This window comes from Phyllopteryx taeniolatus, chromosome 16, assembly GCF_024500385.1.
Source record: "Phyllopteryx taeniolatus isolate TA_2022b chromosome 16, UOR_Ptae_1.2, whole genome shotgun sequence".
Lineage (NCBI taxonomy): Eukaryota > Metazoa > Chordata > Actinopteri > Syngnathiformes > Syngnathidae > Phyllopteryx > Phyllopteryx taeniolatus.
In genome coordinates, this window is record NC_084517.1 from 5404477 (window position 1) to 5419541 (window position 15065).

Consider the following 15065-nt stretch of genomic DNA (forward strand, 5'->3'; position numbering starts at 1 on the left):
AAAAATTCATAGAACAACTTTAAAATGAAGTCCGATGAATGTTGTATTGACAGTGTTCCTAACCGATAACGATATAGATCGATACGATTCGTGATATTAATGAGAGAAAGTGAGAGAAAAAGAAATAATAATTCAAGTTAGATACGAATGATATATGGAGATTCAGAACATATATGAAAAAGTCCAAATCATCAAATCACACGACAATATGCATATTTCATCCAGTTGTATTGACAATGTTTTGTAAGCGATAATGATATGTAACGATATCAATGCGAGCGCGGAAGAAAAAACTTGACAATTCAATGACGTAACATCGAAATAGAACGATGAATCGTAATTTAGCGCTGTGGAGATTCATTATATTTGTACAGTGGGTACGGAAAGTAGTCAGACCCCCTTAAATTGTTCACTCTTTGTTATATTGCAGCCATTTGTTAAAATTATTTAAGTGCATTTATTTCCTCATTAATGTACACACAGCACCCCATATTGACAGAAAAAAACGGAATTGTTGACATTTTTACAGATTGATTAAAAAAGAAAAACTGAAATTTCACCTGGATTTGGGGATCATCTGCCATTCCTCCTTGCAGATCCTCTCATATAGTGAACTCAGGTTCTGTCCATTTCTTCCAATCATCCTTGAGATGGTTCCACACCTTCACTGGAGTCCAGCTGTGTTTGATTATACTGATTGGACTTGATTAGAAAAGCCACACCCCTGTCTACATAAGGCCTAACAGATCACAGTGCGTGTCAGAGCAAATGAGAATCATGAGGTCAAAGGAACTGCCTGAAGAGCTCAAAGACAGAATTGTGGCAAGGCACAGATCTGGCCAAGGTTACAAAAACACTTTACGTTCCTAAGAGCACAGTGGCCTCCATAATCCTGAAATGGAAGACGTTTGGGACAACCAGAACCCTTCCGGCGTCCGGCCAAACTGAGCCATTGGGGGAGAAGAGCCTCGGTAAGACAGGTGAAGAAGAACCCAAAGATCACTGTGGCTGAGCTCCAGAGATGCAGTCGGGAGATGGGAGAAAGTTCTAGAAAGTCAGCCATCACTGCAGCCCTCCACCAGTCGGGGCTTTATGGCAGAGTGGCCCGACGGAAGGAAGCCTCTCCTCAGTGCAAGACGCATGAAAGCCCGCATGGAGCTTGCTAAGAAACACCTGAAGGACTCCAAGATGGTGAGAAATAAGATTCTCTGGTCTGATGGGACCAAGATAGAACTTTTTAGCCTTAATTGTAAGCGGTATGTGTGGAGAAAACCAGGCACTGCTCGTCACCTGTCCAATACAGTCCCAACAGTGAAGCACGGTGGTGGCAGCATCATGCTGTGGGGGTGTTTTGCAGCTGCAGAGACGGGACGACCGGTTTCAATCGAAGGAAAGATGAATGCGGCCAAGTCCAGGGATATCCTGGACGAAAACCTTCTCCAGAGTGCTCAGGACCTCAGACTGGGCCGAAGGTTCACCTTCCAACAAGACAATAACCCGAAGCACGCAGCTAAAATACCGAAGGAGTGGCTTCAGAAGAACTCCGTGTTTTTGAATGGCCCAGCCAGAGCGCTGACTTAAACCCAATTGAGCATCTCTGGAAAGATCTGAAAATGGCTGCCCACCAACGTTCACCATCACACCTGACAGAACTGGAGAGGATCTGCAAGGAGGAATGGCAGAGGATTCCCAAATCCTGGTGTGAAAACCTTCATCATTCCAAAAAAGACTCATGGCTGTATTAGCTCAAAAGGGTGCTTGGACTAAATACTCAGCAAAAGGGTCTGAATACTTTTGGCTGTGTGATATTTCAGTTTTTCTTTTTTAATAAATCTGAAAAAAATTCAACAATTCCGTTGTTTTTTCTGTCAGTATGGGGTCCTATGTGTACATTAATGTGGAAAAAAATGGGGGTCTGAATACTTTCCGTACCCACTATGTGTGTGTGTGTGTGTGTATGTATGTATGTATGAGAGAGAGAGAGAGAGAGAGATTTAAAGAATACATCACATGGCAATTTTGATATTTCACCCACTTGTATCAAACGTTTTTCACAAGCGAGAGCAATACATTGCGATATCAATGCAAGTCTACAATCAAATGACGTAAAAATAACAAAAGCTGAAAATTTGATATGGAAGATCAAGATTGACAATCAGAATCAACAAATTTAGAAGTCACGTGACGATATCCAGATCTGATCCAGTTCCGTCACCAGATTACGATACGCAATATCGATGTTCCAAATCAACGTTAACTTAAAATTTCCACTTTTAATGCACAAAAGTTCGTATGGAAATGAATGTGCAAAAAATGGGATGATCATCGAGTTCAGGCGTACATCTTCTACCGTGATCACGTGTGCGCACACGCATACACACGATGCGTGTGTGTGTGCGCGCGCGCGTGTCCAGAGGCGTCGAGAATGCAAAATGTCACCGATAGTGTTGCTGATGCTGATGTTTCGATAATGACGAAGAGTGTTGAGTCGTGGGGCTGGCTCATCTTCTTCACAAGCGCAGACATAAAAACACAAAAGACGCATCGACGACGTCGCCTTGGGAAGACACACTACTTTGCACAACACACACACACACACTAACATACATTTGTCGTCAATGTGCAATTGCATTGTGCAGAAGAAAACCACAAAAGACAATAACTTAGTCATGACTTGTATCATTGTGATTGTAAAATTAGATGATGTACTGTAAGATATCCTTTATTGATCACCAGAAGGGAAATTCAGGAGTTACGGCGTTAAGAAAAAAATCAAAAATAATGACAATCATGATCTTAATAATGACAAATAAAAGTTTTTTTTTTTTTTTTTTTTTTTTTTTAAATAGAAATATGTTAATAATTTCTAAACATTTGAAAACATGGAAACACAGTGCCCCCACTGTATCTTGCGAGGAGTGGTTCTTAACCTTGGTTCGATGTTAAATCGATGAATATATCAAAAGCCTGCTCATTTCTCAAGATTAGCTTTTTTTGTCAACATCAATGCATGTACTATTATTACGCAACATTTGGAAGACAAAGAAAAGGCCCAAAAATGACTCTTCCCTCTGAACCCTTTTCAAAGATTGTAGCAATAACACTTTGTTGCGAAAATGATATGAGAGTGGCACTTGCCAAGGAGAACGGCAACAGCAAAATCCACATTCATTTACGGTAATATTTTATGGAATTGAATTATTTTGTGTGTGTGTGAAATTCATAATGATTTTGTGTGTAACTGACGCGTGGTTCATTTTGTGCACAAATAAAAATATATATCCGCAAAGGTTGAATCATGGCGACTGCACTGTTTGTGTTTGTTGAACAAACAAACAAGAACAGTGCAGTCGCCATGAATCAACCTTTGCGGATTACCATGACAGGGATGACGGAGAATCTACACAGAAAATAAAATATACGGTATAGCTCTTTTGAATTTGAAATAAACCATTTTTGGGGGGAAATTCGGAAGTAATGTATGACACTTGCGGGGTTCCATACCGCCGAGAAGGTTAAGAACCACTGCTTGAGAGCAAACAAAGCGGCCTGTTGGTGGTCTCACTCAAGGTGTATTAAGTTTTTTTTAAATTTATTTTTTTGACTGTTTAGATGACGAGTGCAATGACTTAGTCATGTTTTGTTTCAGCGTTGTAGGCAAGAAAATGAATTGGGTATGTTTTCTTTCTTTGTTGTTGGGGAAGAAAACAGCTGAGTCATGTTATGTGTCTTTGTTACAGTGGGAAAAAAACTTTGTTGTGCTTTTTTTGTGATCGTTTTTGTCTCGAAAACAAGTTGGGTATGTTACACTTGCTTGTTGTCGGGGAAGAAAACAGCTTAGTCATGTTTTGTAATAAAAACACTACTTAGTCAGTGTTGACTCAAGAGTAGCCACCAAGTTGAGCAGCGAACACATTGACACTTGATAGCCCTCCCATGATGCATCGCTGCTAAATGACTTGAAGTTCATCTGAGTCACTCGCCGTGTGATCAAAAGACGCACGCAACACACACTGTGGGAACAATTTATTTGGGACACGTACAGGAAATCGCTACAACTGCTTCCATTCTTAAAACATAATCCAGTCTCGTGCAACCGCTGATTGATTTATTGATTGAATGATTGATTGAGAGCTGTGTGTCACAATGCTTTTGTCCATATGATGTTACAGTGCATCCAGAAAGTATTTTTCCCCCCTCAAAATTTTACCTGCAACACCGCATGATGACCATGTAAATATTTTTTTTTTTTTTTAGATTTGTAATCTTTCATGACTAAGCATATAACATAACTACTACTAGCATTTCGTTCGTTTCGTTTATTTATTAACAAATTAGAAAAAAATTCCCCAAAAAATCTTTTTCTTCACAAAATGTAGAAAAAGTAGAGAATTGAATCCTTTGTGGAATAAGGCGGTAGCATAACAAAATGTAAAATAGGGAAGCGCTGTAAATACTTTCCAGATGCATTGGAAACAAAAAATCTAATTAAATGAAAAAATTTAAAAAAACTAATAAAAGACATGTAATCAATTGTGAGAATAAGGATGTAAAATAACTACTAATAAAATAAAATGTCTCCAATTTTTTTTTTTTTTTTTTTATGACAATGTTATGTGGTGTGACGTGTAAAAGTTTGAGGGAAAATGTGAATTGAATCCATTTTGGAATAAGTGAAAAAATATGTACTGTAAATACAGTACATTTGAGATATTTACCGAATGAATTGAGAAAATGGAAAAGTAAACCACTGTGAAAGGTTGAGTGCACCCGGTAAGTATTTATAGTGCTTCACTTTTCGAGATTTTTAGAATTTGAAGGAAAAAAAATAATTGACTCCCCTCCCCCCGAAAAACACGTGCAAAAGGCTGAGTTTGCTGCTCGGCGCTATTACCAAAGCAAATGAGTCAATTTATATTTCTTTAATTGTGTTGCGCTCTCTCAGCGAGTGATTGTGTGAGTGTTTTTGTGAGTTGGCGATTGTGTAAGCGAGTGAGAGGCTGAGCAGAATGTTGAGGCGCTGGCAGACCTTTTGCTTTGTGTGACCTTCAACGCACGACTAAACCGCTGAATTCTCTCCTTATTGATCAGCTTTTTGTATCCAGCAGAGAGCGAGGGAGATGCATTGCCACCCTGGCTGAGTGCATACTGTGTGTGTGTGTGTGTGCGCATGTGTGCATGGCGCGTGTGCGCGCGCGTGTGTGTGTGTGTGTGTGTGTGTGTATCTTCTCATGTTGCACTCACGTCACGGGGCAGACAGGCACAATTTGGCCAAAATAGAAGCAGTACAAGAACAAGATGTGATCACATGTCTGCCAGCCACTTCATTGGGTACACCCCATCTAATGAGTTCAAATACAAAAAGATAAAGACTGAATATGTCGCGATGCATTGCACGAAAATATCTTTGACTTATTCACTGGTGTGGAAGTTTCTATTAGTCAACTGGAATCTGTTTGCTGACATCTGTGAGTACATTTGTCAAGTACGTTTGTCAACGGGTGCAAGAGGGTCTCGCTCAGTTTGTCAGTGAATATCAAGTTTGTAAACCACTGTAACGACGGAATGACATCGGTCATCAGTCCCAGCCTCATTATAAACATACGTTCATCAGTTAAAGTTTTTCTTTTGCATGTTTATGTACTTGAACATTCTTCTGTGTCTTAAACTGGACAAAGCATTGTAAAACAGTCAAATATTCTGCCAGTAATTCATACCTTTGTCGTTGTAAGCGTTAAGGGACCTAAAAATGAAGTTATTTTATCCACAATATATACATTTGATACGGCTATTAATCAATTATCAGAGTTTCTTTTCTACCGAATATCGGCATCGGCCTCAAAAAAATCCATATCGGTTGGTCCCTAGCATAAACGGTATGTGTCGCGGTAGGTAGCATAAAGTGTGTGTCACCATTGTGAGAAAAGATGATGGAGTGAATGGCGTATGCCGTGTAAAAAAGTAGCTAACGTTCAGTTCAAACCATGCTGTGAGTAAGCGTCGCTCACAGTGTGTTGTTTACTTGTACATCTGTAAATAAATGATTATTTTATCATCAAACGCCACTGCTACAGCTACTCTTTCTTCATTGTGGTGTGCTGTGCGCATCGTCTCCCGTACACTGCACACGGAAAAAAACGGTAAGCACGCAAATGAGCATTGTTATCGTCCTGTGTGGGCACTTTTGCATAAAAAAAAACAATTATTCAGATGATAAAAATTGATGCGTGTGTCCCCCGTTGGATGTTGTGGCCTGCGGGTCTCCTGCCATTGTTGTATTTCTGACCATTTGTGGAGCTTTATGTGTCTATTTGGCCTTCAAGGAACATCAAATTAAGCTTGTGGTGTTCCTCAGGGCTTGCTTGTTAGCCCACTGTAGTTGACAGTAATCCCCTGACTGACGCGGATCTGTGTACCATCAAACCATCACAACACACAATATTGGGATGTTTTTTTTTTTTTATTTCCTACTCAGAGCCTTTCGCAAATCTCCTGCCTCGCTCGACATTGTGGCCAACTGGGACGGCGAGAATCAGGCTGCCTGTTTCGGCAAGGCGGACCTCAGCTTAACTGTTCTCCTCCTGGAAGTGAAACTCTATTAATACTCACGGAGGCTCCCAAAGTCACACACGCTCGTGGAAAATTGGAGTACATGCTGGCTTTAGGTCCTCATTGACACACTTTCACAAAACATGCCGCTAATGACTTACACTTCAGCAACTTCCAGGACTTTCTACCTGGAACTTCATGTCAACACATAAGCGCAGTCTTTCCTGGTCATTATTAGGGCAAGGCATACAGTATACTTAAAATTAGAAAAATGCAGTGGCTGGCCATGTGTTAGTGTATTAATCCCCCTCGTAACGCCAACATTGCCAAATCACAATTGAAGAAAATCAATCAATACTGGACAAAATGCAATATGACAGCATGCAAATGTTCCACGACTATCATCTGAAACAGTCCAGAAACAGTATTCATCTCATAACAAAAACATTAAAAGAATAAAGAAAATACATCATACTCACCAGAGATGCTGATTATGAAATGTATTAATGTGTGCAGATCACAGCAGACGTGTTTTGCACGAGTCAAAGTTTCGCTCATACCAACCAATCAAAAATGCAGATGTCATTGGCCAGTTTGACAACTTAGAAATGGGATTGTTTTCATGAAACAATCTATTTGCTAATAAATTGGTGCCTTAACATAGGAGTTTAATTTTTTCTTTGAAAACACTCATAACTCAAAACATTCACATCTCAAATCATTTTTCCCCATTGAAATGAGTGGAAATGCCACCAATCCATTCCAGCCCCCCCTCCCCCCTCCAAAAAAACCAACTAAAATGTTGTCATTTTTTTACAAAAATGGCATTGTATTAAAATCCTTATAAAAACATACAGTAATGACTTAATTAAACATAATGTCAAGAATGAAGACGGCGCATTGTAACTGATTCAACTAATTCCTTTCGGCTCCTTCATGTGTGCTCTAATACAGTTGTTCAGACAAACAAAGTTTCACAACGCAGATAAGTGACGCTGTAAATTGCAGTTATTTTAGTTGTTTTTTGCAGAGGATAAAGAATATAGCCTGCTAGTATTGTTATATTTTCAGCCCACATGTGTTACTGCACTGTTTGTGTTTAAGTATCCGTTGCTCGAAGCGTTTGAACACGACCACATACTGTAGATGCATATTCGTTAGCCTGTCTATGGCATTTGCCATTATGTGTTAGCATTTAGCTAGTGGACTGATGTAGTGGTTAAAGAGGTGTAATTGTCTTTATTTTATGTTCAGTTTAACAGTAAACTGTAACTCAGAATGGCAATAAACAGCTTGAAGCTTCTTTTCAGCCAAACTACAGCTTGATGTGAAATGAGTTGAGTTCACTACCACCACGCAGCACTCATATCTCAAATGTTTGCTCGCAAGTCAAAGCCCAAAATCAGCTGAACAAGAGCTCCTATCTTGAAAAATTCCTGAGTTGAGTCATAGTTGAAGGTCCCTGGGTCAGCACTCCTGATTGTGAAGGCGATGGGCAACACACAGATTTATTTGTAAGAAATAAATATAATTTTCGGACTCATTTAAGTGAAATTGGATCATTTGCCAGCGGAAGACGACGTGGCTAACCATGTTAACCTGTTGTTTTCAGAGCGCTGGCGGACATCTTGAGGCAGCAGGGCCCCGTTCCCATTTCCCAGTACGAGCAAGACAACATGGACGCCATGATGAATGGGTCGCCCAAAGACGAGACGCCAGTCCGGAGCTCCAAGAACAACTACACGCCCGTGCACGCCAACCATGGTAACTCATCTGTTTGTTGTTCTAGTGCAATAAACTGCCCATGTACTTGTACCCTCTTTTTCATGACTAGTACAAACAAACGTGGCATACTAGTAGGATGAGTGCTACTATTAGTCATTCTACTAGTGCGCCACAATGACAAAGACCTGAATTAATATGACATTTTCATGCCCTAGCGTAGAACAACTGTGTCTTACTGACTGCCGTCCACTACTGTATGACTAGCACACTAGTAGGACAAATACATGTTACTAGTGAGGCAACTAGTTTATTTTGTCCTCACTAGGAGAACGTTGGCAAACTATTAGGACAACTACATAGTTGTCATAGTACTACTAACGACATAAAATGTTGCTAGTTAACATTTAGCGTTTAGTGTAATGTCAAATGTTCGGCCTGTAATTCATATCTTTTGTTGATGCAAGCGTTAAGGGACCAAAACGGGTATTTTATTCATTATATACAGTATTTTTTTTAAATTAATCGGTCAGCGGAATTTCTTTCAGCCAAATATGCTAATCACCGCAAAAAATCCATGTCGGTCTGGCACTAGACATTTCTACACCCTAGGGCCGTGTTTCGCAACGTTGTTACATCAAGTACAACCTCGAAACATATCGAGCTCTCCAAGTGCCACCGTGATGACCAACATTAAAATAAGTGGTAGGCCGAAGTGTGCATCTAAAACAAGGCAGAGGTTTTATTCCTCAAAAGTATATTGGTTATTGTAAGCTGCTGTGAAATGTTTCAGTTTGAAAATGTACATTTTTTTGTTGTTTTTTGTTATTCACTTTAAAAGGTTTAACAAGGTAGTTGGGCTAAGCCCCTACCCAAGAGGCCTGCCTGATTTGACTACCAGGGGCGCTGTCCACTTATAGGGCCAAAAGTGGCGCTAGTAATGAGAAGAAATGTTACATGTTCATTCTACAAGTGGGTTGAATTGTCCTACTAGTGAGGACGAAGAGCATACTAGTACATGGATCGTAAACTGCATATTGAGCATGTGGAATAAACGCTCAAACGGCATCTTTTTATTGAAAGCCACGGGCGAACTGCGATCCTTTGGCTTTTGCCTTCAATCTTTCCCAGCACGCCAGGGAGGAACACGACAGGTTAAAGACGAGTCGTACGGCCGACTTTTAGATCTGCTTGGCGTGAACCCTCAAACTGGGATGCAAATGATTTTCTTCACCCAAAAGTACTTTTTCCACCGGCGCTCCGGGGATCAGTTCATTCGCTAAGTGCCCTACTAGCATGTCCCAGTTTCAACGGTGTCACATCCCTGAAACGTGACACTTTGATTGCCACGTGCATGCTAAAAGGCTAACGCGCTAATGTCATTTCTCGATGTCTTCGCTTTGCAAGTGAAAACAACACGTGGACGATCTCATCAAAGAAAGTCATGATCTCTCCATAGGTGGTTTTTTTTTTTGTTTTGTTTTTTTTGAGTAAACAAAATGCCAATAGTTGGCGTTAAAATGTTGACAAAAAAAATTATTATTTGTCTCCATAATTGTGCAAGGGTTTAAAAAATGAATTAAAAGCATAAATTATATAAAATGGACTTTTTAACCGCTTGTCCAGTGTGAAATTAAACAAGCAAGTCAATCTTTATTTGTGAAAATGTGAAAAAAATGTGAATGTGCCTTCAAAATTTTGTCAATACAGTGGCAATATTAAATTGAATTGAAAGTGTTTTTGCCATGTTTTGTTTCACTTCAATGGACATTGTGCTGCTCCTTCTGTTGTGCGTGCCTCGGCTGTTTGGGGGCTGTATGATACAGACATAGGAATATACTGTACATGAAGGAGACGGTCACAATTGCTCAGTAAGCTGCAGTATTAGTCGTTATTTGCAGACAATATAGGGAAACACCTGTGACTATTATATTGTCTGTCTACCCTGTGTCGCTAATTGTTGTGACGTGAGTGGAGTTCACTGCCAACAGGGGGGGGGGGGTGGTATCTCAAATTTTTGCTCACAAGTCAAAGCAAAAATTGGCATAATGTGTCTCCTTGAACATTTCTGGCCAAGCAGATCTTTTGTAAAAAGATAACTAAATATGAATGAAACGTTTGAAGGAAAAGCCTTGACTCATTTGCATAAAACCTTCACTCGAGCCTTCACGCTCACGTATGTGTGAGTGTGTGCGTGGTATTGATTAGTGCTGTCTGGTCAAAGTCAAGCGTGTTTTTGGGGGGTGTAATTGGCGTGCGCCCCCACACAGCATGTCTTCATTGTCTGGCCGCTCGGCTTCTCAATGGCTAAAAGGTGGAAGGCGTCCAAAGTGACTCAGTTCCTTCATTTAAAAAGCACAAGAAGCGAGCAAGAACGAAATCTCCTCTAGCGCCTCCTCCACACTGTGATACGTAGCTCCCGTTGTGCAGGTGTATCTAATGGAGTGATAGCAATATTAACTTGCTGTGGTTACCAGCTAGTGTGTGTTTGTGTGTGTGTGTGTGTGTGTGTGTACGTACATGTGTGTCACCAGGGCATTACGGGATGGAGACAATTCGCAGCGGAGGTGCCGACATGCTGATCTCGTCAGGCTTTGTGACGCTCGGAAGAGGACACCTCAAAGGTAACAAAGTACAACAAGAATATTTGATTACGTTCCGAGAATTCTTAAATTAGCGGTAATCCTCAAATTTTGACACCGTGTTCCGTCGTCGTTAAATGCCTCGGGCAAAGAAGCTCGTAAATTTAGCGTCACCCAGGTGTCCAGGATAGCTGCTTCTGATTGGGGCTGATTTGCGCAAATTCCATAATAGGAGTTTGTCAAGGTACACGCCATGGAATTCAATCAAAATGGCTGCTTCAGACAAAGATGGCCGACTTCTTGTTCAATTTCAGGCCTGAGTCCTTGAGACTTTTTGGTGTGTTCTGTTATGATTGACGTGTCCACTCAATTTTGTGTTGCTTAGTGAAACAGGTGACTGGGCATATTTTTTCCAACTTTCCAGGGGTTTCTACGGAGGGAATTTGCCCCAAATTGCTGCTTTAACCCAAATTGGCCATGTTTCTGTTCAATTTGGGTCCCATGGGTCCGTGAGACGCTCTGGTGGGTCCTGTTGTTATAGATCTATCCAAACAATTGGATGTTGATTGGTGACACAGGTGACGGGTTCTAATTTTTTTCTAACTTACCGCAGGGTGCTACTGGCAAAATGAGCCCAAAATGGCTACTTCAAACCAAAATTGCTGACTTCCTGTTTAATATCAGTCACAAGTCCTGAGACTTTTTTTCTGCATCCTGTTATGATAGACACGTGCGGCCAATTTCATCTCAGCTAATTTTTTTTTCAAACTTTCCAAGGAGCTCTATTGAGGCAATTTGCCAGAAATTGCCGCTCCAGACCAAAAAATGCTGACTTCCTGTTCAATATTAGTCATGGCTCCTTGAGACTTTTTGGTGCGTCTGGTTCTGGTAGACATGTCCACCCATTTTAGTGTCAATCAGTGGAACTGGTGGCACGGGCAAATGTTTTAAGTATGTCAAATCTCATGGTAATAGTTGTAAATTATTATAATAGTTGTATATGTACTTGAAGATATGGTATGTTTGCGAGTGTTTGTGAGTGATGTCTGAGAGCAGAGTGGCTTGAAGTGGCATCTTGCATGTGACAAAGTGACACTTCCTCAGTGGCTAGTGTGAATGCATCACGGCGCCATTGTTCTCTGGTCTGATTCATTAGCTTCTCATCCACACTTCGGTTTTCTGTTCTTTCTTCTTTTTTTCTTCTTCTTCTTACAGCGCAGCACCCCATCGACGAGTCTGCACAGATTTCCTGGCAGAACGAGCGGGACCTCCCCGTCTCATACGGTATGTCCCAAAAAATGTCCCCAAAATGTTACCCCGCTGTGCTGGACCACGTGAGCTGACCTTGCCTTGATTTGTGAGATTTTGAGATACGTGCGCTGGCTGTATGGTGGCAGTGAAATCCACTCAATTGACAACAAGACAAACAAGAAGTCGTTTGGCAAATAGTGAAAAATTCTTCAAAAAAGAGGCTTCAATCTGTTTGTTGCCACTCCCATTTAGAGACTAAACATAAAACAAAGAGAATTACTCCTTTTGTATATAAAAAAAAAAAAAAAAAAAACGAGCTTTAAGTCTGCTTAGCTTAAGACTAACAAACAATGCAAAATGCCATAGATGGGCTAAACAGTAGAGCAACACGTAGACATACAATATAACAATACTCCAAAGCAGATATTTTTTATCCTTTGTGACGAAAGACTAATATTACTGCAGCTTACAGAGTTGTGACCAATATCCCCAGGTATGTCTGTATTATACTGCCCCCTGGTGGTCAAGGTTAGCACACCAGAAGGAGCACCACTATGTCCATTAAATTGAAGGGGGAAAAAATGTGTGTTTAATTCGTTACAATCTATTTAATTATGTCATTAATGGGTGTTTTTATGAAGGAAAATATTATACAGGTGTGAATGTGAGTGTGAATGGTTATTTGTTAGTGTGCCCTGCGATTGGCTGGTATACCCTGCCTCTTGCCTGAAGATACCTGGGATAGGCTTCAGCACGCCTAGTGAGAATAAGCAGTATGGAAAATATACTTTTATTCAAGGTACTTTTATTGTCAATTCTGCAATATGGGTAACACATACAGAGGATTGAAATTCCGGTACTCAAGGCCCCGCGGTGCTACAAAAGTACAAATAATATCAATATAAAAGCTAAATAAACTATAGTGCAACCCCAGGTCCAATGAAGTTGGGACGTTGTGTTAAACATAAATAAAAACAGAATACAATGATTTGCAAAAATCATGTTCAACCTATATTTAATTGAATACACTACAAAGACAAGATATTTAATGTTCAAACTGATAAACTTGATTGTGTTTAGCAAATATTCATGAACTTGGAATTTTATGGCTGCAATACGTTCCAAAAACGCTGGGACAGGTGACAAAAAAGAAAGTTGAGGAATGCTCATCAAACACGTGTTTGGAACATCCCACAGGTGAACAGGCTCATTGGGAACAGGTGGGTCCCGTGATTGGGTAGAAAAGGAGCTTCCCTGAATTGCTCAGTCATTCACAAGCAAAGATGGGGCGAGGTTCACCTCTTTGTGAACAAGTGCGTGAGAAAATAGTCGAACAGTTTAAGGACAATGTTCCTCAACGTACAAGTGCAAGGAATTCAGGGATTTCATCATCTACCATCCATAATATCATCAAAAGGTTCAGAGAATCTGGAGAAATTACTGCATGTAAGCGGCGAGGTCGAAAACCAACATTGAACCAACAAAGTTCAAAAGCCAGCATCTGTGATGGTATGGGGCTGTGTTAGTGCCAATGGCATGGGTAACTTACACATCTGTGAAGACACCATTAATGCTGAAAGGTACATACCGGTTTTGGAGAAACATGCTGCCATCCAAGCAACGTTTTTTTCATGGACGCCCCTGCTTATTTCAGCAAGACAATGCCAAACCACATTCTGCACGTGTTACACGTGGCTTCGTAGTAAAAGAGCGTGGGTACTAGACCTGTCTCTCATTGAAAATGTGTGGCCCATTATGAAGTGTAAAATACGACAACGGAGACCCCGGACTGTCGTCTGCAAACTTGACGAAGAGGTTGGAGCTGTATGTTGGTGTGCAGTCATAGGTCAGCAGGGTGAAGAAGAGGGGGCTCAACACACAACCTTGAGGGGCCCCCGTGGTTAGAGTGATGGGGCTGGATGAGTTGTTGCCGACCCGTACTGGCTGCGGTCTCCATGTCAGAAAGTCCAGCAGCCAGTTGCACATCAAAGTGTTGAGCTCCAGCTGTTCTGGATGCTCAGCAGCGGTGATCCACAGAGGCTAGGAAGCCGAGTGACAGCCGAGCCGTCGTCACTACATCGCAGAACAAATTCAACTCGTAAGCCAAAGCACCACTGTATTTCTTATTGTTGCGGAGTTGCTTGTGTTCTTACTCTTTGTATTGTGTCGATAAATCAACTCGTAGAGTGGGCTTCTCATTTCAACGTCCAGTTATCTTCTTCAATTGCTTGATTGAGTACTGACTTTTGAGTGAATTTCCTCCATCCACCTAATTATGCTGATCAAATGAAGTTGATTGGAAAACGTTTTTAAAAGTAACCCCAAAAATTTGACCTTGTAGTCCAAAACATGTTCTGCCTAATAAACAATAAAGATTATTTAGAATCAATAAGCGGCACAGCGCCTCCATTATGTTAACTCAACTAACAAATGAAATTTGAATTTGGAAAGGCCACACACACACAGAGACACACACACACGTATACTACAGTGTATATATATATATATATATATATATATGTGTGTGTGTGTATGAAAATGTCAAAGCTGCTGCATGGCGAGAGTAAATCATGTGACATTTTAAAGCAATTAAGTTAGGTTTAATGAATCAAGTTGTTTGGAGTAACTGCAATTGTGTCGCGTGCTGGAGGGTCTCGCTCTCGTTCAGGTTGTCCTCAGGAGCCTTCCCAACATCTTCTCAGCTTGTGCTCCTCAAATAATTCTAAAATCTTCTTTGGAGCCATGTTCACTTGACATCAGAATCTGAATCAAGGAGTTTGTCTACGCTGTGTGCAGTTTGCATCTTTGGCAGCATACAAAAAAAAGAACCCAGACCAAAAATTAATTGATTTACAGATATGCAACTTAAAAACACGCCGTGAGTGACGCTGGCTCGCCGCATGGCTCAAGTTGCATGTCAGTGTTTGTTTTACAAGGCCTTCGCCATTGACTCCATGAACT

The 15065-nt window shown here is 40.7% G+C and overlaps 1 protein-coding gene across 10 annotated transcripts in view; it reads left to right on the plus strand.

The window, feature by feature from the left end:
• Positions 1-15065, plus strand: part of LOC133465363 (protein shisa-6-like) — a 68509-nt gene that overhangs the window by 33948 nt on the left and 19496 nt on the right. For all 10 annotated transcript variants that reach the window (XM_061748093.1, XM_061748084.1, XM_061748088.1 and 7 more), the window contains 3 exons: positions 8162-8313; positions 10806-10895; positions 12069-12137. In XM_061748093.1, the coding sequence (XP_061604077.1) occupies positions 8162-8313; positions 10806-10895; positions 12069-12137 (311 nt within the window). The remainder of the gene's footprint in view (positions 1-8161; positions 8314-10805; positions 10896-12068; positions 12138-15065) is intronic.